The sequence below is a fragment of the Eriocheir sinensis genome, unplaced genomic scaffold, assembly GCF_024679095.1.
Source record: "Eriocheir sinensis breed Jianghai 21 unplaced genomic scaffold, ASM2467909v1 Scaffold565, whole genome shotgun sequence".
In the NCBI taxonomy this organism is placed as follows: domain Eukaryota; kingdom Metazoa; phylum Arthropoda; class Malacostraca; order Decapoda; family Varunidae; genus Eriocheir; species Eriocheir sinensis.
The window spans coordinates 50,588-76,500 of NW_026111904.1; the positions used below are offsets into that span (position 1 = coordinate 50,588).

General features: G+C 44.4%; 2 protein-coding genes across 4 annotated transcripts in view; both read right to left on the bottom strand.

Annotated features, from left to right (window-relative positions):
- Positions 1-13,251, bottom strand: part of LOC126993127 (zwei Ig domain protein zig-8-like) — a 57,439-nt gene extending 44,188 nt beyond the window's left edge. Inside the window, exons 1-2 of one of the 2 annotated variants that reach the window (XM_050851991.1) lie at positions 13,139-13,236; positions 12,845-13,015 (exon numbers count right to left, since the gene is read on the bottom strand). In XM_050851991.1, coding sequence (XP_050707948.1) covers positions 12,845-12,900 — 56 coding nt within the window. In that variant the 5' untranslated portion in view covers positions 12,901-13,015; positions 13,139-13,236. Of the gene's footprint in view, positions 1-12,844 lie in introns of both variants that reach the window. The other variant, XM_050851990.1, reaches the window with a different exon arrangement.
- Positions 1-25,913, bottom strand: part of LOC126993126 (innexin inx2-like) — a 98,287-nt gene that overhangs the window by 31,592 nt on the left and 40,782 nt on the right. The window contains exons 5-6 of one of the 2 annotated variants that reach the window (XM_050851989.1): positions 19,697-20,843; positions 19,104-19,653 (exon numbers count right to left, since the gene is read on the bottom strand). In XM_050851989.1, the coding sequence (XP_050707946.1) occupies positions 20,761-20,843 (83 nt within the window). In that variant the 3' untranslated portion in view covers positions 19,104-19,653; positions 19,697-20,760. Of the gene's footprint in view, positions 1-17,548; positions 19,654-19,696; positions 20,844-25,913 lie in introns of those variants that run through there. The other variant, XM_050851988.1, reaches the window with a different exon arrangement.

The following is a 25,913-nucleotide window of genomic DNA, read 5'->3' on the forward strand; positions in this document are numbered from 1 at the left end:
CATTCCACGGGAAATCGGAAAAGTACATCCTCAGGTCGTCCCACCGAGCTGAAGCAAAATGACAGAAGCATCGCCCCCTCGGCGGGTCCAGAGGGTGTACAGGAGCGATAGGACAGGATACGTAAATAAGGTTGTGATCGGAGAAGCCCAACGTAGAGAACAGTTTGGCAGAGTAAGTAGAAGGGTTAGAAGTAAGGAAGAAGTCTAGTATGTTGGGCCAGTCTCCAAGACGGTCGGGAATACGTGTAGGGTGCTGAACCAACTGCGTTGAGGAGAGCAAAGTTGTAGGCTTGTTCACCAGGCTGGTCAGTGAAAGAGGATGAAAGCCAAAGCTGGTGATGAACAATGAAATCTCCTAGGAAGGAGATTTCAGCGAAGGGAGAGTGGGTCAAGATGTGCTCCACTTTAGAGTTCAAGTAGTCAAAGAATTTTACATAGCTAGTAGAGTTAGGTGAGAGATAAACAGCACAGATGTATTTAGTAATAGTATGACAATGAAGTCTTAGCCAGATAGTGGAAAATTCTGAAGAGTCAAGGTCGTGGGTATGAGTGCAAGTGATGTCGTTGCGCACGTAGGCGCAACATCAAGCTTTGGATTGAAATTTAAGATAGAGATAGTAGGAGGGAACAGAGTAGAGATTGCTGTCAGTAGCCTCAGAAACCTGTGTTTCAGTGAGGAAGAGAAGGTGAGGTTTAGAGGAGGAGAGATTGTGTTCCACAGAATGAAAATTAGAGCGAAGACCGCGAATGTTGCAGAAATTGATAAGAAAAAGGTTCGAGGAGTTATCAAAACACCTCTCAGGTCGGCAGCCAGAAGGAGAGTCCTCCCTGGGGGAATTCGTGGTGGCACTTCGTTTGGCCTGTACAGTTAGCATTACAGCTACTCTTTGATAAATATGCGATCACCAGGGATCACATACTTAAACCAAAACCAGTCTGCCAGTTTCGGTTATGGTTTTAAAACTTTCTCAATGATATTTGTGGATAAAATTCCTGAAGTAGTTGTTGGATTTTGCTCCATATATATAATGTAAAGGAAAAAGGGGATGGAAAAGTATAGCACAGACCAGTTGACAATTGTGAGTCTTGGGAGGTTATTTCATTTTGTTCATTTCGTCCGTTGTCTTTGAGCAATTTCCTCAAGAATTGGAGTTCGTTATCAAAGTTAAAATAATTGGACCAGATTCTAAAAACTCGAGGCGCAAGGGATATAACTAAATTTGCTTAAAATTGCAATAGAAACATAATTCCATTTTATCCCTTTCGACTTGGGTTTTGAGACTCTGCTCCAATCAATACTAACAAACCCGGACCTGCGGATATCCTAAATAGACAATGCTGAACATGCCATCCCTTTTAATCAAACACACACACACACACACACACACACACACACACACACACACACACACACACACACACACACACACACACGGAAGCGGTGGGTGAGTGGTTAGCGTGACGGCCCCGCGTTCAAGAGCTCCAGGAGGGATGCGGGTTCGAATCCTGGCCGCCGCAGAGCTGAGGTTTTTCAGTCACCGCCGAGTGGCCTAAGACTACCCACATGCTGGCCTGAAGACCACCCATCAACCCGGGCTCTAGATAACCTCTCCAAAGAGAGGCACAAAGACGAGTTCCGGGGGGCAGCATGAGCCAATGCAAGATGGCGCCACTATAAACACCACCGGGAAGAAGCCTTGGGCCGACCATCAGGCCCCACCGGGAAGAAGCCTACCGGCGCAATAGGCTGCGACGTAAAACACACACACACACACACACACATACAGCAGTATTCACCCCCCCATCATCTCCCCATGAGACGAAGCGGCCACCTTTCAGTTCTTTGGAAAGCGGCTGACACCACATCACTGCCTAAGTCAGCTTCCGTCAGGTCATACAGACTGACAGGCCCCTGACTGACTCGGCAGTGAAACGGCTTGGGCAGTGGCTTAAGCGACACCCCTGGATTGAAGTGACGATCGAGGGACCCAATTCACTTCTATTTTATTGTCGGAACTACATAGGTTGCTTGGTGTTAATCTCATTTTTACCACTTCTTTCCACCCCAGCGGGAATGGGTACATCGAAACACTTCATGGTCCCGTTAAGGCAGCTCTCCGGAAACTCTGTACCGACAAGCCAAGGGAGTGGCACCGCTACCTCACTCGTTCTTTGTTTTCCCTTAGGGAAATCTCCAGTGATAGGACCGGCTTCTCCTCCTCACAGTGCTGAAGGATCTATAGGAAGATCAAAACATCCAGGGAGAAGAACGGACCAGCTTCCAATACGTTCTGGAACTCCGAGACAAGCTGTTGGAGTGCATCCAGCTTTCTGCCCAAACAGCCGAAGTAAGTACTGCCCGCTACAAGTCTTACTTTAATCTAAATTATCAAGACAGACAGTTTAAACCTGGTGATGAAGTCTTAGTACTTCTCCCCAGCCACACCAACAAGTTACTTGTCGCGTGGAGCGGCCCATACAAGATCCTTGAGAGGCGTGGTAATGTGGATTACCTTATCGAGGAGCCTCGATTTCCTAAACTTTACCATGCCAACTTGCTGAAGAAGCACCATCGCAGGGCAGTTGTCAACAGGCTGCACATTCTCGACGAGACTCCAACCCTGTAAACGGAAGACCCTCTTGTCAGTACCGTTCCCGTAGTGGAGTAGCAATCACCTGACGCCAGATCCACAGAACTCACCATCACTACCGGCGAGTGGCAAGATTCTCCATCCCCGGGTATGCCTGAGATCAACTGTTCATTACACTGGGAACAACAAGCCGACATCGAGAAACTGCTTATGGACTACCGGGATGTATTCTCCGCCACGCCTGGCTGAACTTCAACAATTCAGGACGACATCGTCCTCACCATCACCGACAGAATCCAAGCTAAGTTATACCCCGTTCCCGTCCATCTTAAGCCTTACTTTGATGAGGAAGTTGACCGTCTTTTCGAGCAAGGCATATAATTAGGTTATCATCTTTTCCCCACCGCAGTCCTGTTGTTATGATTCGCAAGTCTGATGGTTCCTACAAGTTGGCCATTGATTATCGGAAGTTAAACTCTGTTACCGTCTTCCATGCTGAGCCCTCTTGTAATATGGAAGAAGACATCCACAAGTTTGCTGGTGCTAAATACTTCTCAGAAATTGACCTTTGTAAAGTTTATTACCAGATTCCATTAACTGACAGAACCAAGTCCCTAACTGCTTTTCCAACCCATCGAGGTCTCATGGAATTCTGCCGCCTGCCCTTCGGACTCGTCACAGCATGTGCAACCTACATTCGTTTGATGCGTCTGGTCCTCGCTGGGTTACCCAACATCTCTTTTTACTTTGATAACATTCACCACCCTCAGAGCTACTCTCGAGAGGTTGCGCTCTCATCAACTAACGGCCAAGCCTACCAAGTGCCGCTTCGGGGTTCACTCCATCCAGTATGTCGAATTCGTTCTGGACGGAGGACAGCTGAGACCTCAAAACAGCAAGATAGAAGCTCTCTGCCGGATGACACCCACTTTGTCCAAAAAGATCCTCCGCAGCTTTTTGGGGCATGGTTGCCTTTTATAGTGTCTTTATTCCCCAAGCATCCAACTATACCGTGCCACATTCTGACTTGTTGAAGAAAGGAGTCCGCGAACAACAAGACTTCGCTGAACTGTTTTGGTCACCTGAAGCAAGTCTTGTCTGCCGAACCAATGCTGCAGGTCCCAGATTGTCGCTCCCCCTTCATCCTCAGGACTGACTCTTCTAATCATGGGTCAGGTGCTGTCCTGCTACAATATCATCGAAGCCAACCTCATCCTGTTGCCTATGCAAGTAGGAAACTCCTGGACCGGGAAAAGCGGTATTCCACTATAGAGCATGAGTGTCTTGCTGTGGTTTTTGGTATAATCCGTTTTGACTACTGTCTCAGAGGGCAGGAGTTCATTTTGGAAGTGGATCACAAGCCCCTGTTGAATCTGGAGACTTTCAAGGGGAAAGATGGGCCTACAGGTTCCGAGTCGTCCACATTGCAGGGAAGGACAATGTGGGGGCAGATTTATTTATCAGACTTCCTGCGTAAGTCAATCCTCATGACTCTCCTCGCCAGTGCCTCCCTATTTTAGTTTATTGGCTTATATCTTTTTCATTATCCAGTTGGTAGTTGTTCGAATCTACCTGGAGTAGATGCTTGTATGGGGGCCTGTGTGAGGGCAACTACCACCTGAACGAGGCGAACGACCTGCACACTCTCGCTGCTCGTGCGCATCAAGCCGTCCGATGCCTCGGATGAACAAATCACCACCGAGGCCTCTTAACCCGCTTCGGGAGGCGACTTGGTGGGTGGTCAGCGCATTCCTCGTCAGACAGAAGCTTAGCCTCGTCCTGACCACTTGCTTCTTTACTGGCTCCAGCTCTGCTCTCACTCGGGTTTCCTCAGACCCGTGGGCTTGTTCTGGGTGCCCTTACCTCGCTCCTCTCCACGCCCTGACTCCATTACTGCTGTGACCCTGACGCCCCTTCTCCTCCTGCGCCTCCCTCGTCCACCACGTCTACACCTCTCGTCACTGCCACACCGAGGACGGGACGAAAGAAGGAAAAAGCCGTGCTAAGGTTCACCGCTGAGTCCGGCGTCCTGAAGCCTTCCCGTTGGAGACTTCCACTTTTGTGAGGCTGTTTGGGGTTTATCTATTTTCTATAAAGTTTTCTGGTGTCTAACCATTTCTATTGTGTTTTGTGTTCATACCTTCCGATTGCAGCACCCTACTTGGAACCTTGTCATTGGGGTACATTGTGTCCCTCCTGAGGCCAAGGTGAAGGCCGTCAACAATGTGAAATCATTAGGTTTCACAGAGCGATAATTATGAATTGGTTGGATATCGCAAGTGATGACACGCTTCTATTTAATTAAGATAAACACTCCCTATCCCAAACTACCACAAAGTAACCATTACTTACTTGATTCAAACGTTGGAGAACCAACGTGGAGAGCGATACGAGAAATGTTTTCCTAAATAAAACCACATAAGAAAATAATTTGTGTAATTAGCTCTGCTTATCCGAGAATAGATTAGCTCTGCTTATCCGAGAATAGATTAGCTCTGCTTATCCGAGAATAGATTAGCTCTGTTTATCCGAGAATAGATTAGCTCTGCTTATCCGAGAATAGATTAGCTCTGCTTATCCGAGAATAGATTAGCTCTGCTTATCCGAGAATAGATTAGCTCTGTTTATCCGAGAATAGATTTAGTGTATTGGAGATGGACGTCAGCAGATCGAGTCCTCTGCAGATGCTTGTAGGCCATGGACATGTATGGAATTATGCTACACTGAGCTTTATACGGTAATTTTTGTACATATGTACAGTGAAATTATTAACCATAAAGGTTGTGGAAAGGCGAGACGATAAATCAACTCGGGCAGCAGGATGTTAATGGTCGCTGTCTAATATCCGAGTGAGACGCTTTGTGCCTCTGTGTACAGGACGTCAGTTACGGTGAAGTCGAAGCTTCAACACGCGAAGTCATTTACTGCCACACCGGCCATCATACCAGCAAGGAATCGCCGGTATAAAAGTTTCTCCCATTTAACATTTTTACCGTCAAAAATTAATTTGAATAATAATCTTACTAATTACCCGAAGTGCAATTTCCCCAAATAGTGAAAACTTTCTCCCTAATAACATATATGCTTTAACTGGATGAAATTATAGATTAGAAAAATTACGACAAACAACATCACAGTCTCCCAAGTAAACTCGCTCTCCAGCGATTTCTGGACAAGATTGGCTGCTGCCGGCAGTGTGTGATCATTTTGCCCACACCAAAAGGTCATTTCGCCAAAAGTCAATCCGCTTACACGCTAAGGGAATTTCGTCCATATTAGATTACAGTTGTCTGGGGAGGTCTGGGGTCTGGGGAAGCGGTGACTGTGTGGTCATCGTGCTGGTACGGCGTTCAAGAAAACACAGGTTTGCGTCCCGCCAGCCGCGACCAACAAACTGGCAATGTTTCAGTCATCGCCCAGTCTCCTGAGACTACTCTCATGTTGTCCTGAAGACCATCTATCAGCCCAGACTGTAGGAGTCAAGATTCTTTTATAAAGAGGATCAAAGATGAGTTTTGGGGGTCAGCATGAGCCTTGCAAGATGGCGCAACTATAAACACTTGTCTGCACCACAGCGGACTGGAGCCGGCCACAAGACCGCGCCAATAAAGCCCACTCGCGCTATTGACCAAAACGTAAATCTCTCTCTCTCTCTCTCTCTCTCTCTCTCTCTCTCTCTCTCTCTCTCTCTCTCTCTCTCTCTCTCTCTATATATATATATATATATATATATATATATATATATATATATATATATATATATATATATATATATATATATATATATTAAATGGGGTGATAATCGATGAAGAACAGAGTATCAGACAGTAAACAATCAACACACACACACACACACATAAACACACACACACACATAAACACAGACATAGGAGGCAAGATACAGCCCCAGACTTAAACCCGGGATGCATTCAATGCCAGGTGGAGAGGAGGCGTGGATTGAAGAGACTCCCATCTGTCTTCAATCCGCCGTTAATTAAATCCGGGACCCCGCGATTGTGACGCTAGCGTGCTAAACATTGCACTGCGTAGCTACCTGTGTGTGTGTGTGTGTGTGTGTGTGTGTGTGTGTGTGTGTGTGTGTAATAATAACAATTATATTAAGATAAAAATAATAATAACAATAATAATAATAATGATAATAATGATAATAACAATAATAATAATAATAATAATAATAATAATAAAACTGTTTATTCAGTTTCGGCAAACGTTACGCTGAACATTTATATATAATAGATACATTTTAAGGAGACAAGTCCAAAAAAAAAGGGGGATGGTAAACGGGGGTCTGACATATTTGTGTGAAGGGTGGGGTGATGGCGCTTAGGGGAGGGGGGGGGAGTGTGGTGGTGCCGGGAGGGGGGGAGTGAGGTGTGGTGGTCCCGGGAGGGGGGGAGTGCAGTGTGGTGGTGCCGGGAGGGGGAGAAGGGGCGCTCTCTTCCAGATGACGGTGAGGTGTTGATCTTCAGGTCAGACGCTGGTTCAGGTGGAAGGTGGGATGCAGGTGGGTAGTATCTGCAGGAGGCCACTCAGGTTACCCAGGCTTAGTAATGAGATGCTAAATCCATGGGCCGGCGAGCCAGAGGTGACGGATGCTGCCCGGCTGGTTCTTCTTTGTGTTTCTTGCGGAAATAACACAGCTCTTCTGGACAGAGTGGAGCCTAAGGTTGGTATTGTCAGATGCTCCCACCCCTCACACCAACTATTTCCAAAGGCCAAAAAGGAGGTTAATCGAGTTCTAATGAGTGTTCTTTTAGGTTCACGGTACAGAAGAAGGCTCAGACAACCACCAGGGTCATAAAAGTACCCCTGGAAATGCCCTAAACTCCCACGAAAGACTAGTAAATTACGTGTTCTTGGGCGCAGAAATGTTTAAAAATATGGCCCTAAGGCTCTTCGTCTCATCAGCTCTCCTCCTCTTACTGATAGTCTTCTACTTCTTAATTTCCGCCGCCATGTTGCCTCTCTTTCTATCTTCTATCGATATTTCCACGCTGACTGCTCTTCTGAACTTGCTAACTGCATGCCTCTCCCACTCACGCGGCCCCGCTGCACACGACTTTCAACTCAGCTCATCCCTTTACAGTCCAAACCCCTTATGCAAGAGTTAACCAGCATCTCCACTCTTTCATCCCTCACGCTGGTAAACTCTTGAACAATCTTCCTTCTTCTGTATTTCCTCCTGCCTACGACTTGAACTCTTTCAAGAGAAGGGTATCAGGACACCTCTCCTCCCGAAATTGACCTCTCTTTCGACCACCTCTTTGGAGTCTTTTTGGGAGCAGCGAGTAGCGGGCTTTTTTTTTTTTATTATTGTTTACTTTTTTGTGCCCTTGAGCTGTCTCCTTTGTTGTAAAAAAAAAAAAGCCTTGATGAATGTGGCATGCATCTTGCTTCACCTGAGTAACGAAACTGCCACATTGCACTCTCATCTAAACTGAACTTCCCTTGCTGCTTGGGGACCGAGATAGTGTCCTTCAGAGCCTCAGCATGTCGGCAGGGACGGGGTAGATGACGAGGCGCCGGCGACACACACAGCACTCACTACCCTTCGCGGCACCTTTAGCACACTGCACTCTCACTGTCTGTCTGCATAATAAGTTGGAGGAAAAATGGGAAGGGGCGGAGGATTGGCGAGGGAAGAGAGAGTTAACAATCTGACCCGGTGGCTACTGCTGAGAGCGCCTTGTGACACGTCCTGCCCCCTTGAGATCAGGACAGAGTGTGTGTGTGTGTGTGTTTGTGAGAGAGAGAGAGAGAGAGAGAGAGAGAGAGAGAGAGAGAGAGAGAGAGAGAGAGAGAGAGAGAGAGAGTGGCGGCTAAAGAGAAACAAAGATGAGCTCCGGGGGACAGCATGAGCCAAGCAAGATGGCGCCACTATAAACACTTGACTGCGCCATAACAGACTGGGGCCGACCACCAGGCCCCACCAAGGAAGCCTATCGGCACCATAGGCTGAAACGTAAAAAGAAAAAGAGTGAGACGTAATGGTTCTGGCAACACTGACTAGAGGTGACGTAATGCTGGTAAAGGCGACTAACAGATTATCGTACTCGGCACACTGCATGTATTGTCCAGTTTCTGACCCATAACTATAAATGGCGTATAAACCTATGGCTCGCAGGTGTATCATTCGGCATCCGCTACCACGCTGCGTACATAGGTTGGGTGTGTTTCAGAGTAAATGTCTGCGTGTCATGGAGCTCTAAGGTGTACACGCACAGCTCGGCTTGAGGTAGAGGCAAATGTTCTTCACCTCTGTATGTACTGAGAGCATCGTCGGGATAAAAACATTTAGGAAAACTAGCATTGACAACGTGGCCCGCGCTCAGCTGGTACAATATAAGCACGGGCTCAAGGTGCGGTCACACTAGCTACTGATATCGCTGGATCCAACGATACGGCTTGATCGGCCAGCCATTTGCGCTGCACAAGCGATTGGTACCGGCTGCTTTGACCTATCGATACGGACCGTTTTCACTGGCCGTACTGCTAGCGATGGCGGTAGCCGAATGGAAGGTAATAAGAAACTATCGTCTATTCAGCATACATGCGATCAAAAAAATATTCCATTTCTTTTTGGGGAGGGACTTTATATGCGTAATAAAAGAGCTAGACGACAATACAAGAACATTTCCAAATGTATTTTTTTCTTTAATGGAAATATAATATTCAGTTTTCATTTGACCTCGGTGGCTTTCCAGCGGGTCGCATGTACAGCAAGAGCAAGAGCCAACACACTTCGGTCTTTCCTTGCCAGCCATGGTCTTATCCATTTCTGTGTGGGTGGAATTGTATGGTCGAGTGAGTGGAAGTGCCTTCAGGAACAGGCTGCCGAACCACACATCTGTCTTCTCGGAGCTATTTTCAATTGATAAAGACACATTTTTCTCTTAACTTTCCACGTAATTCATTCACTATATTTTCAGACTTAATGTCAGCTCTTCAGGCTGACACTGAACGGACAAGAACGGACACGAATAAAATACAGGGTTGCCATGGGAAAAACCAAATATACAGTGGTGGCTGAATGGATAGCGTGACGGCGCCGCGTTCAGGACGACGCGAGTTCAATCCCCGCCCGGTGCCACCAAGCTGGGATTTTTCAGCCGCCGCCGAGTGGCTTAAAACTACCCACATGCTGTCCAGAAGACCACCTATCAACCCGGACTCTAGATTCTAGGATTAAAGATGAGCTCCGGGAGGACAGCATGCGCCAATGCAAGATAGTGCCACTATAAACACTCGCCTGCGCCAGAACGGGCTGGGCCGACCATCAGGCCCCACCGGGAAGAAGCCTTGGACCGAACATCAGGATCTACCGGGAAGAAGCCTTGGACCGAACATCAGGATCTACCGGGAAGAAGCCTTGGACCGAACATCAGGATCTACCGGGAAGAAGCCTTGGACCGAACATCAGGATCTACCGGGAAGAAGCCTTGGACCGACCATCAGGCCCCACCGGGAAGAAGCCTTGGACCGAACATCAGGATCCACCGGGAAGAAGCCTTGGACCGAACATCAGGATCCACCGGGAAGAAGCCTTGGACCGAACATCAGGATCCACCGGGAAGAATCCTTGGGCCGACCATCAGGCCCCACCGGGAAGAATCCTTGGGCCGACCATCAGGCCCCACCGGGAAGAAGCCTTGGGCCGACCATCAGGCCCCACCGGGAAGAAGCCTTGGGCCGACCATCAGGCCCCACCGGGAAGAATCCTTGGGCCGACCATCAGGCCCCACCGGGAAGAATCCTTGGGCCGACCATCAGGCCCCACCGGGAAGAAGCCTTGGACCGAACATCAGGATCCACCGGGAAGAAGCCTACCGTCGCAATAGGCCACGACGTAAAAAAAAAAAAAACTTATTCCAAGTTCATCGCGCTGATTTGGGTGCCTGGCCACAGCATTATACATGGCAATGAACAGACAGACGCTTTAGTTAAATCAGCTGTCGAACTCGAGGGAATATGCGAAGTCTTTCGTGATCTTCAATCGTGTCTCTCACTTTGGAAAACAGCAATAACTCTTCTGTGGCAAAGGCAGTGGACCGACCTGTGTTTAAATACAGTAAAAACAACTGTCGTCCAGAGAAGCACCATCAATCGCATACATAACTCTCCGCGACGAAATAGTTCTGAGCCGAGTGTGTATGAACAGCACCCGGCTCACACATCTGGGCCCCTTCTTCTTCTTCTTCCGCAGCGTTATTATCCCGTTTCTATGCGGGGTCGCTGTTCTTGATGAGTCTCCTCCATCTAACCCTGTCCTCCGCCACTTCAAGGTCCAAGTTCTTCTCCCTGCCGTCCGCCACAATACAGTCCTTCCATCTCGTCCTGGGTCTTCCTCTCCTCCTTCTGCCACCCACTTCCATGTCCATTATCTGCCTTTCAGAACTCCCTTCCTCTCTCCTCATGACATGACCAAACCATCTCAGTCTCGCTTCCTGCACCTTCTTACCCACACTTGTTACCTTCACTGTACCTCTTATGACTTCATTCTTAATCCTGTCCTTTCTCGTCACTTCCAATTTTCTTTCACTACTCTTCTTCATTGGCACAGTTTCTAGGCCATATGTCATAGCTGGTCTCATTACTGTTCTATACACTTTCCCTTTTAATTTCATTGGCATTCGCTTGTCACAGAGGACTCCTGACATATCACGCCAATTATTCCATCCCGCCTGTATCCTTCTTGTAACTTCCGCCTCTTCATTTCCATCTGCCGCAACCGTTGAACCTAGCTATCTGAAGTCCCTCACGCTATTCAGAGACTGGCCATCTAATGTTGTGCTCCTCATGTCCTTGATCCTGGTCTGTCATCACCATATATTCCGTCTTACTTCTGCTTATTCGCATTCCCCGCCTCTCCAATGCTATACGCCACTCCTCCATCCTCTCCTCCACTGGACCCCTACATGAATATAATATTTCCACCGACCTGCCAGACGTGTGATAACATACTATTCATCAGTCACCACCTTTTTGGTAGATTTACCCGTGAACGCAGTCCACGTTAAACTACTGCCGAGCGAAGAACATTCCCTTCACCTTGGCCATTGTTCTTGATAACGGGAATCTCGAGGTGACCTGTCTATTGCTGCTTGTCTTAACCCCTTGACTGCGGATTTCCTACAAGAAGACCTCACCAAGCTACAGAGATGGAACAAAAAGTGTCTGCTACAACTCAATGAAGAAAAATGTAAAGTCCTGCACCTTGGGAGGGGAAATCCAGCACACCAATACCACATGGGAAACACTCCACTATCCACCACAGAGGCAGAGAAAGACCTGGGACTATATGTTACCAGGCTACCAGAGAAGGCCAAATCCGTGCCAGTCGCAGCGAACGGGTTAAGAGACTGGCTTAATCGAAGAGATGTGACGGAATTCTTTGTTGGTTTATAACTTCTAAATCAGTATATCAACACATATATTTTTCTTACGGGTACTTCTTCTACATGTTGCATATGTTAATCAGTGTACAATTCCTGGTTGCTCAACGTAATAATCAGCATTAGTTACATATAAAATAGATATATATGTTATCCTATTTTTAAATGAGATGCTGGTCTATTGCTTGGCCACACAGCCTCCGTGTGAATGAATGTTGCATACGTGAGTTCTCTCATCAACCCTTCTCAGTTAGTTTTGATTAACTTTTTCTAGAGTTATTTGTTTAATCAATTTTTTTTATGTGTGTGTGTGTGTGTGTGTGTGTGTGTGTGTGTGTGTGTGTGTGTGTGTGTGTGTGTGTGTGTGTGTGTGATGAATGGATGTCTGTAAAAATGATAATAAAAACATAAAATAAAACCTTCAAAATTATAAATAAATAAATAAATAAATCTATATCTATATTTATATCTATCTATCTATCTATCTATCTATCTATCTATCTATCTAGAGAGAGAGAGAGAGAGAGAGAGAGAGAGAGAGAGAGAGAGAGAGAATAATAGCATGACCTGGACTGATCGCCCGTCCCTAAAACATTCTCTCTCTCTCTCTCTCTCTCTCTCTCCACCCCCACATTGGTAAATATTTGTGTGTGGTGTTTATGTGTTATGCTTGTGTGTGTACTTATTTGTTTTAGTGTGTGTGTGCGTGTGTGTGTGTGTGTGTGTGTGTGTGTGTGTGTGAGAGAGAGAGAGAGAGAGAGAGAGAGAGAGAGAGAGAGAGAGAGAGAGAGAGAGAGAGAGAGAGATGTTTTCTATTCCCTCACCTCATAGTTGTCTTACCTCAAGGGGGATTCCATATTGACGCCCTGCCTCTCTTGCTCTGAATTCCGTGTCATGTTCCTGATGACTCCTCACAACAACGACACTGGACAGCCTTTTTAAAGTGTCACCATATTTTGTTTTTTGGTTTGTCAACAAATATTATAATAAACAGATATTCATAAGCTTTCTCTACATCGTAATCATAGAAAAACAAAACAATTTTTTTTTAAATATACATGAAAATGAAGTGTACGTCATGTTACATTCGCTATGTTTACATGGTTGCATTTACGTAGTTTCCTGAACACCCACTAGGACGTTGTAGAACACAGCTATCACATCGTATTCACTCTGTAATGCCTCATACGAATTTTCTGACTGATTAATAAATAGGCAGATACAGTTCCGACGTACACACCACGACGGCGAGCGGCCGACTGCTGACTCCAGGGGGAAACAGAATAACGCCGCCAGCCTTGCAGTTGCAGCTTGCCCGCATGCTCAATAGGAGGCCTCCTGGCGCCCGCCCACAGAGCCAGCGACAGATTGCGCATATGAGAGAAAATTGATAAAAGCGAAACATTTTAATAGGTAGCTGTGGGGATCATGTTTCTTAAAGGCCCTTCCCTCTAAGCGAGAAAAATGAGAAAAAAATCATCACTCACGCAAACCATTTCATAATATATATCAAAGCATTTGTGATCAGATTATGTATCATCTTTTTGGGGGGTTTATATCATGGCAAAAACTAGGCTCGTTGCTGGTTCATGGTAAAGCCACAAATTTGGCCCGTCGCTGCTACACGGTTAATGGCCCTTCCTTCTAAGCGAGAAAAATGAGAAAAAAATCATCACTCACGCAAACCATTTCATTTCATAATATATATCAAAGCATTTGTGATCAGATTATGTATCATCTTTTTGGGGGGTTATATCATGGCAAAAACTAGGCTCGTCGCTGGTTCATGGTAAAGCCACAAATTTGGCCCATCGCTGCTACACGGTTAAAGGCCCTTCCCTCTAAGCGAGAAAAATGAGAAAAAAATCATCACTCACGCAAACCATTTCATAATATATATCAAAGCATTTGTGATCAGATTATGTATCATCTTTTTGGGGGGTTTATATCATGGCAAAAACTAGGCTCGTCGATGGTTCATGGTAAAGCCACAAATTTGGCCTGTCGCTGCTACCGGGTTAAACGGTTCCACCTCCTACATCAACTACTTCAAAGGCCAAAAAGGAGATCAACCGAATTTTAACGACTGTGTTTTTAGGTTCATGGTACAGAAGATGGGTCAGTCTACCACCAGGGTCATAAAACTACCCAAGGAAATGACCCAAACTCTCATGAAAGCCTCGTCAATTATGTGAGATTGGGCACAAGAATGTTTAAAAATATAGCCCCTAAAAATGAGGCATCGAAAGGAATAACTGAGACATTTTTATGGAGAAAGGAAGGTATTACTGAATGGTTATTAAAACTATCGCGTCACAGGCTATTGCTGTATTGAATATGTTGCTTCTCATAGGCAAGTCAAGCCTGGTCATTGATCTTTAACCTGTCTCTTTTTTCCGGAATATCATGCATTTTTTCAAATTTCTTGATAACACTCACATTACTTGAAAAATTACGTTACTGTTTGCAGTTGCTATCCATATACAGGGGCCTTGTCCGCCCTCGTATGGAGTATGCATCTCATGTGTGGGGGGGCTCCACTCACACAGCTCTTCTGGACAGAGTGGAGGCTAAGGCTCTTCGTCTCATCAGCTCTCCTCCTCATACTGATAGTCTTCTACCTCTTAAATTCCGCCGCAATGTTGCCTCTCTTTCTATCTTCTATCGATATTTCCACGCTGACTGCTCTTCTGAACTTGCTAACTGCATGCCTCCCCCTCCCGGCCCCTGCACTCGACTTTCTACTCATGCTCATCCCTATACTGTCCAAACCCCTTATGCAAGAGTTAACCAGCATCTTCACTCTTTCATCCCTCACGCTGGTAAACTCTGGAACAATCTTCCTTCATCTGTATTTCCTCCTGCCTACGACTTAAACTCTTTCAAGAGGAGGGTATCAGAACACCTCTCCTCCTGTATTTGATCTTCCTTTCGGCCACCTCTTTTGTTTTACTTTAGGAGCAGCGAGTAGCGGGCTTTTTTTTATTATTGTTTTCTTTTTTTGTGTGCCCTTGAGCTGCCTCCTTTCTTGTAAAAAAAAAAAAAAAAAAAAGAGAACAATTAATATTTATACGCCTTCTTTTTATTAAAACGAAAAAGAAAAAAGTTAAACAATCAAGCTGCTACATTGAAAGGTGTATGTATGTTATGTAGTAAAAAATTAACCATGCTTATAGATATGTGTACATGTATCTTTATAGATAGATACATAGACACAGATAGATAAATAGATAGATATATAAAAAGATCGAGGGATACTTAGATATATAGATAGAGATATAAACAGGTACATAAATGGATAGATAAAATCAGATATATATATATATATATATATATATATATATATATATATATATATATATATATATATATATATATATATATATATATATATATATTTTATTTTATTTTTATTTATTTTTTTTTTTTACATCTTCGCCTGTGGCGCCGATAGGCTTGTTTTTGGAGGGGCCTGATGGTATGGCCCAGCCCAGTGTTTATAGTGGCGCCATCTTGCATTGGCTCATGCTGCCCTCCCGGAGCTCATCTTTAATCCTAGAATCTAGAGTCCGGGATGATAGGTGGTCTTCTGGACAGCATGTGGGTAGTTTTAAGCCACTCGGCGGCGGCTGAAAAATCCCAGCTTGGTGGCGCCGGGCGGGGATTGAACTCGCGTCGTCCTGAAGAAAGGATGCAGCTCAAGCGCATAAAAAAGTGTAGAAAACAAGCCCGCTAAATGCTGCTCCTACAAAAAATAAAATTAGATAGTGGCCAAAAGAGAGGTCAATTTCGGGTGAAGGGGTGTCTTGATACGCTCCTCTTGAAAGAGGTCAAGTCATAGGCAGGAGGAAATACAGATGAAGGAAGGCTGCTCCAGAGTTTACCAGTGAAGGGGATGAAAGAATGAAGATGCTGGTTAACTCTTGCATAAGGGGTTGGGACAGTATAACGATGAGCTAAAGTAGATAGTCGAGTGCAGGGGGTCGCGGGAAGGGGAGAGGCATGCAGTTAGCAAGTTCAGAAGAGCAGTCAGCATGAAAATATCGACAGAAGATAGAAAGGGCTGCAACATTACTGCGGAATTTAAGAGGTACAAAACTGCTGATAAGAGGAGGAGAGTTGATGAGACAAAGAGCCTTTGAATCCACTCTGTCTGGTACAGCTGTGTGTGTGTGGAGCACCCACACACATGAGGTGCATAGTTCATACGAGGGTGGACAAGGCCCAAGTATACGGACAGCATCTGTGCGGGGGAGAAGAACTGGCGAAGACGATACAGAACGTCCAACTTCGAGGAAGCTGATTTAGCGGGAGATGAGATGTGAAGTTTCCAGTTAAGACTTTGAGTTAAGGATAGACCGAAGATGTTTAGTGTAGAAAAAGGTGACAGCTGAGTGTTGTCGAAGAATAGGGGATAGGTGTTTGGAAGATTCTGTCGAGTTGATAGGTGGAGATATTGAGTTTCTGAGGGATTAAAGGGCACCAGCTTCCTTTTGCCCCAGTCGGAAATAAGATCAAGATCTAAGGTCAAGCGTTCTGCAGCCTCTAATCTGGAGTCTTGTAATTCCTGTTGAGAGGGAGTAGAGTCATCGGCGTAGGAATGGATAGGACAGTTCGTTTTGGAAAGATCATTAATGAATAACAGAAAGAGAATGGGACAGAGCCCTGTGGGACACCACTGTTGATAGGTTTAGGGGAAAAATAGTGACCGTCTACCGCAGCAAAGATAGAACGGCCGGAGAGGAAACTGGAGATGAAAGTACAGAGAGAGGGATAGAAACCGTAAGAGGGAAATTAAGAGAACAAAGACTTTTGCCAGACCTTGTCGATTTTTTTTTTTTTTTTTTTTTTTTACAGCACAGAGAGGAACTCAAGGGCAACAAAAAGATGTAAAAAAAAGCCCGCTAACTGTTGCTCTCATATAGTGATAAGTATAGAGTGCCCAAGAGAAAGGTCAGTTTCGGATGGAGAGGTGTCTTGATACACTCTTCTTGAAAGAGGTCAAGTCATAGGCAGGAGAAAATACAGACGAAGGAAGGCTGTTCCAGAGTTAACCAGCGTGAGGGATGAAAGAATGGAGATGCTGGTTAACTCTTGCATAAGGGGTTTGAACAGTATAGGGATGAGCATGAGTAGAAAGTCGTGTGCAGCGGGGCCGCGGGAGGGGGGAAGTATGCAGTTAGCAAGTTCAGAAGAGCAGTCAGCATGCAAATATCGATTGAAGATAGAAAGAGAGGCAACATGGCGGCGGAATTTAAGAGGTAGAAGACTATCAGTAGGAGGAGGAGAGCTAATGAGACGAAGAGCCTTAGCCTCCACTCTGTCCAGAGGAGCTGTGTGGCGTACTGGACATCCGTCTTTTGTACCTTACTAAAAATACTTTTTTTTACTAACTGTACCTGGATTGCAGCACCATATCAAGTTCCGAGGGTTGTGCAAGTACCGGCATCCAAGCTTTAACATTAAATCGCCCGTCCTTATAATCTAGAACAGTTCTTCTCATCTCGCTTCAGGCCACGGATCACCAACCAAATAAAAGATAAGTCATGGAACATTATTTAATTTGAAATATATCTCTTGAAAACAATTTCGAGAAATGATATAAAATAACAGCCAACTATCATTTTAATCTGAAAAATATTTCTTACAAACATAATTTCCTGGAAACATTTGCATAGGAGTACACAATTTTCCTGTGAAATTTATTTATATCAAACAGAATTTTTAAAATCATGCAGGAGTATACAACTAACCTGCACTATCCTTGCAAGTTTGATTAATTATATTTTCCTTGCAACTAGACTTTTGGATTCTCTTCTCACCGACAAGCTTTTCAGCGATAGGACACAGGACGGATGATCAACTAATCAGCTCGGCAATTCGGCGGCCACCAGCTACAGCACTTGACGGCAGGGTAATATGTAGCCGCGCGGCAGATGAAAAGAATCAACGAGATGGCTTATTGCCTCGACTCGTGCAGTAAATCATGGATATTCGTTTTATAATAGATTCTGTTTAGAAACTGAAGGTGACTCGAAGTGCTACTTACCAGCTACAACTTATTAAAGATTGCCAATATACTTCTTAAATATTAATAATGCAATAAAATGAATGGTCAATTACTTATCTTGATTACATCGTTTGTACTCAACTTTCAATAAAATTTAATTTTTTTTTCCAGTTTATTACCAAATACAGTGGACATCCTGTAGACCAAAAAGTCACCATGGACCACCAGTTGTCCATGGACCACCAGTTGAGAGCCAGTGCTCTAGAGCAGGGGTTTCCAACCTGGAGTACATGTACCCCAAGTGGTACATTTGCACTTTTCAGGGGGTACATTGGGTCCGAGAGAATAACCACTATTGTACAATACATGGTGTTGTAATCTACATTCAAATTGCACACTGTCCTTTTTTTTTTCAATTTCCTCATCTTAGTAAGCAAAACTATTATTTAAATTATATCATCAGTCTACTCATACAGATTTCATTATAAAATAATATAAAAATATTACAATTTCATCGTTTTTTTATCCTAAATTTTTAGGAGTACACGGGAACCTAAAAAAAATGACCAAGGGATACAGAGGAACAAAAAGGTTGGGAGCCCCTGCTCGAGAACAGTGACTGTCAACCTGGGTGCATGATTTTTTTTCAGCGGGCAGGTCTAAATAAGGAGGTACATGGGGGGGGGGGGGGATACATTATATGACCTGTGTATAATATGAGTGCCCACTACGAAAAGATGTTTCATGAAAAATAAAATGTAATATCAGAAACTAATTGAAATTGCGATTAAAGTATTACAAATTTGAGTATCACAGTATATTAGTATATTACACACAGTATTAACTTTAAGTATAAGAGCCATTCTCCCCAAAGTGTGGGAAATGTATATACATGAATCTTTTTAATTTGCTATTTTCGAACACTGTGTATACAATGTTATTATATTCCATATGAATCTTTTACAAAAAAGGAAAGTTTCGTTTAATCGGCGCAACATCTGTGGTCATATGCCAGAGAGACGGAAGGGGAAGGAATTGTAGGAGAAGGGAACAGACCCCAGGAGACGGGACACAACCCCCGATTAATACCTGGTACCCATTCACTGCTGGGTGGACAGGGGCGTAGGGTATCGGAAGAGCCGCCCAAATTTTTCCACTCCGCCCGGGAATCGAACCCGGGCTCTCTCGGTTGTGAGCCGAGTGTGCTAACCACTGCACCACGAAGCCCCTTGCATCTTTTACAACCATTTGAAAAAACACATATGTACATTTATAAAAAGAAATACAAAAGGTATTCACATTATTATATTGTTGTATTGGACATTTAGCACCTATAGCACAAATATTTTGGACAAAGTATCTATGTTCCATATCGTCACCTTCATAAAATAATCCCCTAAGTCATTTTTCAACGATTTCCAGGTTTTTGCCTACATCAATTTTTTAACACGTGACGCCCGTTTTTGTATAGTTGCCTTCGTCATTCAGGGTTTGAGTGTTCTAGAATTGGCCTTCTCATTTCTGCCTAAATCTTAAGCCAAATGAGATAATGACAGTTCTTTTCTGATTTCCTTTAAAGTAGAAAATAATGACTTAGACGGTTTGCTTACGAAGGTGACGATATATGTAACTTGGAGACCTTATAGTTTTGTTTATATATTTTCTATATGTAACTTGGAGACCTTATAATTTTGTTTACATGTTTTCAGTCTTAATACTAAAGAAAACCTGAAGTATTTATGTCATTTTGTGGTAATTAATTGCCCAAGGAGCTTTGATACATGGATTCCTCAAGGCTTCCGGAACGGTGCAGGAACTTATGAAAGGTTGAAGAACACTGCTCTAGAATTATTGGCGACACAGTTGGAGGGTGGACAAGAAGAAGAAGAAGAAGAAGAAGAAGAAATAGAAAGAAAAGAAGATGAAGAAAAAGAAGAAGGAGAAAAAAAGGACGAAGAAGAAGTAGAAGAAGAAGAAGAAATAGAGAGAAAAGAACAAGAACAAGAAAAAGAAGAAGAAGAAAAGGAAGAAGAAGAAGAAGGAAAAGAAAAAGAGAAAGAAAAAGTAGAAAAAAGGAAAATAAAAAAATGAAGAAGAAATAAAGAAGAAAAAGAAGATGAAGAAGAAGAAGAAGGAGAAAAAAAAGAAAGAAGAAGAAGAGGAAAGAGAAGAAGAAGAAGAAGAGGAAGAAGAACAAGAAGAAGACGATGAAAAAGAGGAAAAAAGAAGGAGAGGAAAATAAACTAATTCGCCAATACCAGTATCCTTGAGGAAGGGTGTGGCTAATCTCGGGTCTGTGTTTTTTGTGTAACCTCAATTTTATTTTACATTTCGAAAAAGTTTTAAAATTATTGATTAGAAGACGTTCAACACATTCTGATGGGAGTAAAAATAGTTAGTCTGGCTGGCCGATAATATTTTTACAAGTATCAATATATTTCCAGCGACGCTTAACCCGGTAGCAGCGACAGGCCAAATTTGTGGCTTTACCATGTACCAGCGATGGGCCAAATTTTTACCATGATATAAATCCCCCAAATAGATGATGCACAAACTGATCACAAATGCATTGGAACTATATATTATGAAATGGTTTGCGCGAGTGATGATTTTTTCTCATTAATTCGCTTAGAGGGGCCTTTAAGATACATGTTCTCCGCAGCTACCGGGTTAAGGGGATACTTAGCAGAGCCATACTGGGTTTTTCGCCTCTGGGTGGTGTGGGATAAGTGCTGGGACGGCTGGATTACGATACGTGCTCTTTTTCTACCACTCGTTCACTTAATTGCATCATGAAGTCTCGATAGGCGAAGGCGTCCATATTCTGGGCTAAACGAAAAAAAAAACATTAATTATTAGATATGTAATGCTCACCTAAAACTGAAGTCTTCGCTAAACCTTCCTCTGAAAATACCACTCTGGACGATTCGGGGAATATTCCTCCCACTCTTCCACTCATCGGCATTACTATTAGCGTAAAGTTGAGGGCACACACACACACACACACACACACACACACACACACACACACACACACACACACACACACACACACACAGATAGATAGATAGATATTTATTGACCACAAATGTACATAAAACCAAAACATCATACATCAATCGGAAGTTATTGAAGAATGTTAATTTCGTTAATATAACAACATTTCCAATTTGTAGTCAACATTCAGCACTTAAGTAAAATCTTTATATAGTCACTAAAATATACAGAACCCTGGCGTCGTTACTGGCTTAAAAATAGTTTTAAAAAATATGAAAACTTTAAAAATTTAGATAATTATATGAAACAAACACACACACACACACACACACACACACACACACGTACACAACCCATGTTTGCTTCCCTGGCGTCATCTTCTCTGACCCTCACCGAACAACAACAGCTCGAAAGGGTTCAGAAGTGGTCACGCAAGGTCATTTTACGCCCTGTTTATATCACCTATGACAAAGTTCTGACTACCCTTAGTTTGCGATGGCTCTCCGACATGCACCAGGACTCCTTCAGGATGTTCGGCGAGGACTAGCCAGCCTCAACACCCTTATAGCCCCATACCAGTCGACGCATCCTCCCCTCCAGTTTCGGCAGCCATGTTTTCCTTAAGGGGCTATTACAGTGGGCAAATTTTCCGTGGATCTTCAGTCAAACCACGATTTCCGCTGGCGTGGTTCTCATTTGTTTCCTGTTATTGCTGCTGATGTTGATGGTGAGTAATACCGTTGTCCTTCAAGGAAATCTACCGTAGCTTTGGAAGATCGTGGACACGTCAGAAAACCACGGAAATATGAGAACCACGCCAGCGGAAATCGTGGTTTGACTGAAGATCGACGGAAAATATGCCCAGTGTAATAGCCCCTTTATGCGGTGGGTTGGCTATGTTTGCAGACAAAGGATACGCCGCATTCATAGGATTGTGGCCAGTGTCGCCTCAACTGCATCTTCTCGACTTCTCCACTTGTTTTATTCAACTGTTATTGCTTTTTTTCAATAAAGGGTGTCCCATAAAAGCTGCCGCGGGAATATTGTGAGGGAGCTGCTGTGTGGCACGACGTGTTTCTTGCGTTGTGGATTAACTATTTAGGGTAGGCGGTGGCTGAATGGATAGCGTGACGGCCCCACGTTCAGGACGACGCGAGTTCAATCCCCGCCCGGTGCCACCAAGCTGGGATTTTTCAGCCTCCGCCGAGTGGCTTAAAACTACCCACATGCTGTCCATAAGACCACCTATTAACCCGGACTCTAGATTCTAGATTCCCCCCCCCCCCTTTACTCCCGGAGAATTATGCTGTTAATAGACCAGCTGAACCCATCTTAGGTATCACAATAAACTCACCCCCATCTGTGTACTGCGGAATGACCGTTAGAAACTCAGTGGAGTGTCGTTGATACCGTACACAATAAACAGTGTGAAGATGTTATCCCAGACAACCCAAAGGGCCCAGTCGTTAGTATGTACACTCTCCATAAAATGTTTTCGAACACCTGGGCACGATGGATATGAAAATGAATCGATCGTGGCTGGTCGCCTCGGAATGGTTGGTACCCCTGATTGTGATGACGCATCTGAATCCATTACTTTATATGATACGTTTCGATCCTGTGTTGATTTGATGGTCGCAGTAAGTCATAGGTACTCACGTTAGTCTCCGCGGAGACCCTACAAGACCGGCGCAAAGTCATTATTATCCTTCACACCGAAGGCCTCAGTTATCGCCAAACAGCGCGGCGGACTGATGTGTCCGTCTCTACAATATCACTATGGGCCAGCAGGCATGTGGAAACAGGCTCCACTAGTGACACGCCTCGAAGCCTCGAAGCCTCGAAGCAGACTTAACAGTAAAATCGGCGCAGGCGGTGCATACACTCATTATTATATAAACATCTCCCATCCTCATACATGTTAACCTAACCGATCCATCGCAGTATGTGGTTTACGTAATAATTTTGGCAGATATTTTAATTTTACATAATTCTACTGCCAATTATACTCAAACTACCACCTGGAATTATCATTCGCTCATTTGAATAGGAAACTGACTGATCGTCCTCAAGCGGAATGGGTCACAAAATTATCTTATTCGCTCGGTGGTACTAAATTAGCAGCAGAATGACGTAAATATACAGACGAAAAAAACGCCCTTGGGACGAGGAATTATCGCCGCAACCACTGATTATACTACGGTAACTTAACATATGGGTTAGCGGTGGCCGAGTGGTTAGCGTGCGGGTCCCGCATTCACCGCGTGGTCTGGTCTGTAAGATTTACTCCTGAAAAGGGGACAGGGTCTACGCAATAATGCGGCCCTGTAAGGGGGGACGAGCGATGGAACTCGGGCGGGTGTGGGGACGCCTCCTCCGCTGCCACAACCACGGGTATCAGCCGACGAGCAGCGACGGAGACACGGGCCCCCCGGGCAGGTGCCCAGTAGCAGCCCGTAGCAGGACACGGGCGAGCAACCGAGCAGTCAACTTAACCGCAGCGGGGCAGCCTAAAGCAAGGATGACCAAGCAGGTATACCTCACCGCTGCGGAAGGGCCACCCGGCCGCTCGCCCATGAAGGGCTGGCGTGCTCTGATCACCGCGTGATGGACGACGCTGTTTCGAATCCGCCGCTACCACCTGGGATTTTTCAGTCACCGCCGAGTGGCGTAAGACTACCCATATGCTGAAGACCACCCATAAACCCGGACTCTAGAGGAAACCGTCCAAGGGAATAAACAACGATCTCCGGGGGGCAGCATGAGCCAAGAAAAGCCTCGATTTGGTAGAAACGGGCACCACAAGTGACACGCCTCGAAGCCTCGAAGCAGACTTTACAGTGTAATGTTCTCAGGGGTGCACACACAGATTATTGAATAAATACCTCCCTCTCATATATCATACACTTAACCAAGCTCTCGCAGTGTGTGGTTTCCTATTAATTTTGGTAGACATTTTAATTTCATATGCAAATGAAAATGGAGCACACTGGATGCGTCTACATCTGTGGTCAGGTGAAGACTGGTGGGTAGGTTTTAGTCGAAGCAATCCGAGGGGCTACAAGTGACGTCAGTGCGGAGAAAAGGAGAAATCTGGTACGAGGTTGAGAAGACCTGATATATTCTGTTGATCTTGAGTATGTATCCCACAGCTGTCCGTTCTGACCTCGTTTTGGGGAGGCGGTGGCTGAGTGGTTGGCTTAAGTAAATAAGCCATTTACTTATTTTCGTCAACCTTTTTTTTTTAAAGATGTGTACTAAATCATTAACACGGGCGGCAGTGAGGCAGCTACTATTTTTCCAGGGAGGTGACCTTGGGTTCAGCGACCCACCAGACTAATCCAGCAGGGGTAAAGAGTGGTCAAATCTTCCCTCTTAGTATTTTTTTTTACGTCGTGGCCTATTGCGCCGGTAGGCCTATTAAATATATAACTATTTGGCGAAGGCATGGATATATATACAATACTGACTGAACACAACGATTTTCTGCATCAGGAAATCTAAATTAGTTATGGATAAAGAAAGGAAATGACTGAAAAACATAGAAAACGAAATAGGGAAGGAGAGACATAAATATTTCCAGACGTCTCACAGGATGGACTCAGAAAAAAAGTAACACAAAAGGAACACTTTCCATTAGGTGAAAGCTGAAAAATATTGAAGTTACGTTTGCAGTCATGGCCAATGACCGATAAATCTAATACACACTCATTTATATTAAGACAGTCAATACGTTTTAATGTTCTCACAGTCTCAGGATTGATATTCTTACATTAACTATCCATCAGTGGGGGCACACGTCGCTGTCACGTCTCCTCACACACCCTACGATGTCAAAACCGGGGGCTCCTCCGACAAAGTTTCCATAAATCAGGACACCTCTCCTCCTGTATTTGATCTTCCTTTCGGCCACCTCTTTTGTTTTACTTTAGGAGCAGCGAGTAGCGGGCTTTTTTTTTATTATTGTTTTCTTTTTTTGTGTGCCCTTGAGCTGCCTCCTTTGTTGTAAAAAAAATAAATAAATAAATAAATGCAGGCACTCTTCCCATCCTCAGGTTCAGGTAGATAGCGGAAGTCCTGCCTTTGGATCGGCACTTCCTGATGTGATCTTGATACTGTGGTCTTGTGGTCTGGGTATGGGATCCTAAGTACTTCATGACAAGATCTCTCGACTCACTCAAGCCTCGAATTCTGTGGGCGTCTCGCATAAATATATTTTGCACTATACTGATGAATAAGAAATATATATAAGGTACGAAGTTCAGAGTACCAGCGGGTTAAGGTTTCTGTTAATCGTCCGGGTCTTGTGACAGGATGGTAGTGGTTATGACCCCGAGGAAAAAAGAAAAAGAAAAAAAACAGGTCGAAATCGATATATGGTTCCACTTTTTACCTTGAATCGAGTGGGTGAAATATTAAGGGGTTGCAGGCCAAATATAATTCAATGGTTGATTACAAAATGTGAGCAATCAAAACAGAGACCTTTCAGTTGTCCGCATTTTATCTCCAGGGAACACATGAGCTGGTATTACAAGAGACTTTGCCATATCACATCAGCTATTTCTAAAGGTCAAAGAGGGGGTCAGTCGGGTTCTAATGCGTGTTTCTTTAGGTTCATGGTACAGAGGAAGGGTCAAACTACCACCAGGGTCATAAAACTATCCCTGGAAATGCCCAAAACTCCTACGAAAGCCTTGTCAAATATGTGTTTCTTTTTTATCATGGTACAGAAGAAGGGTCACACTACCACCAGGGTCATAAAACTATCCCTGGAAATGCCCACAACTCCTACGAAAGCCTTGTCAAATATGTGTTTCTTTAGGTTCAGGGTACAGAAGAAGGGTCAGACTACCACCAGGGTCATAAAACTATCCCTGGAAATGCCCAAAACTCCTACGAAAG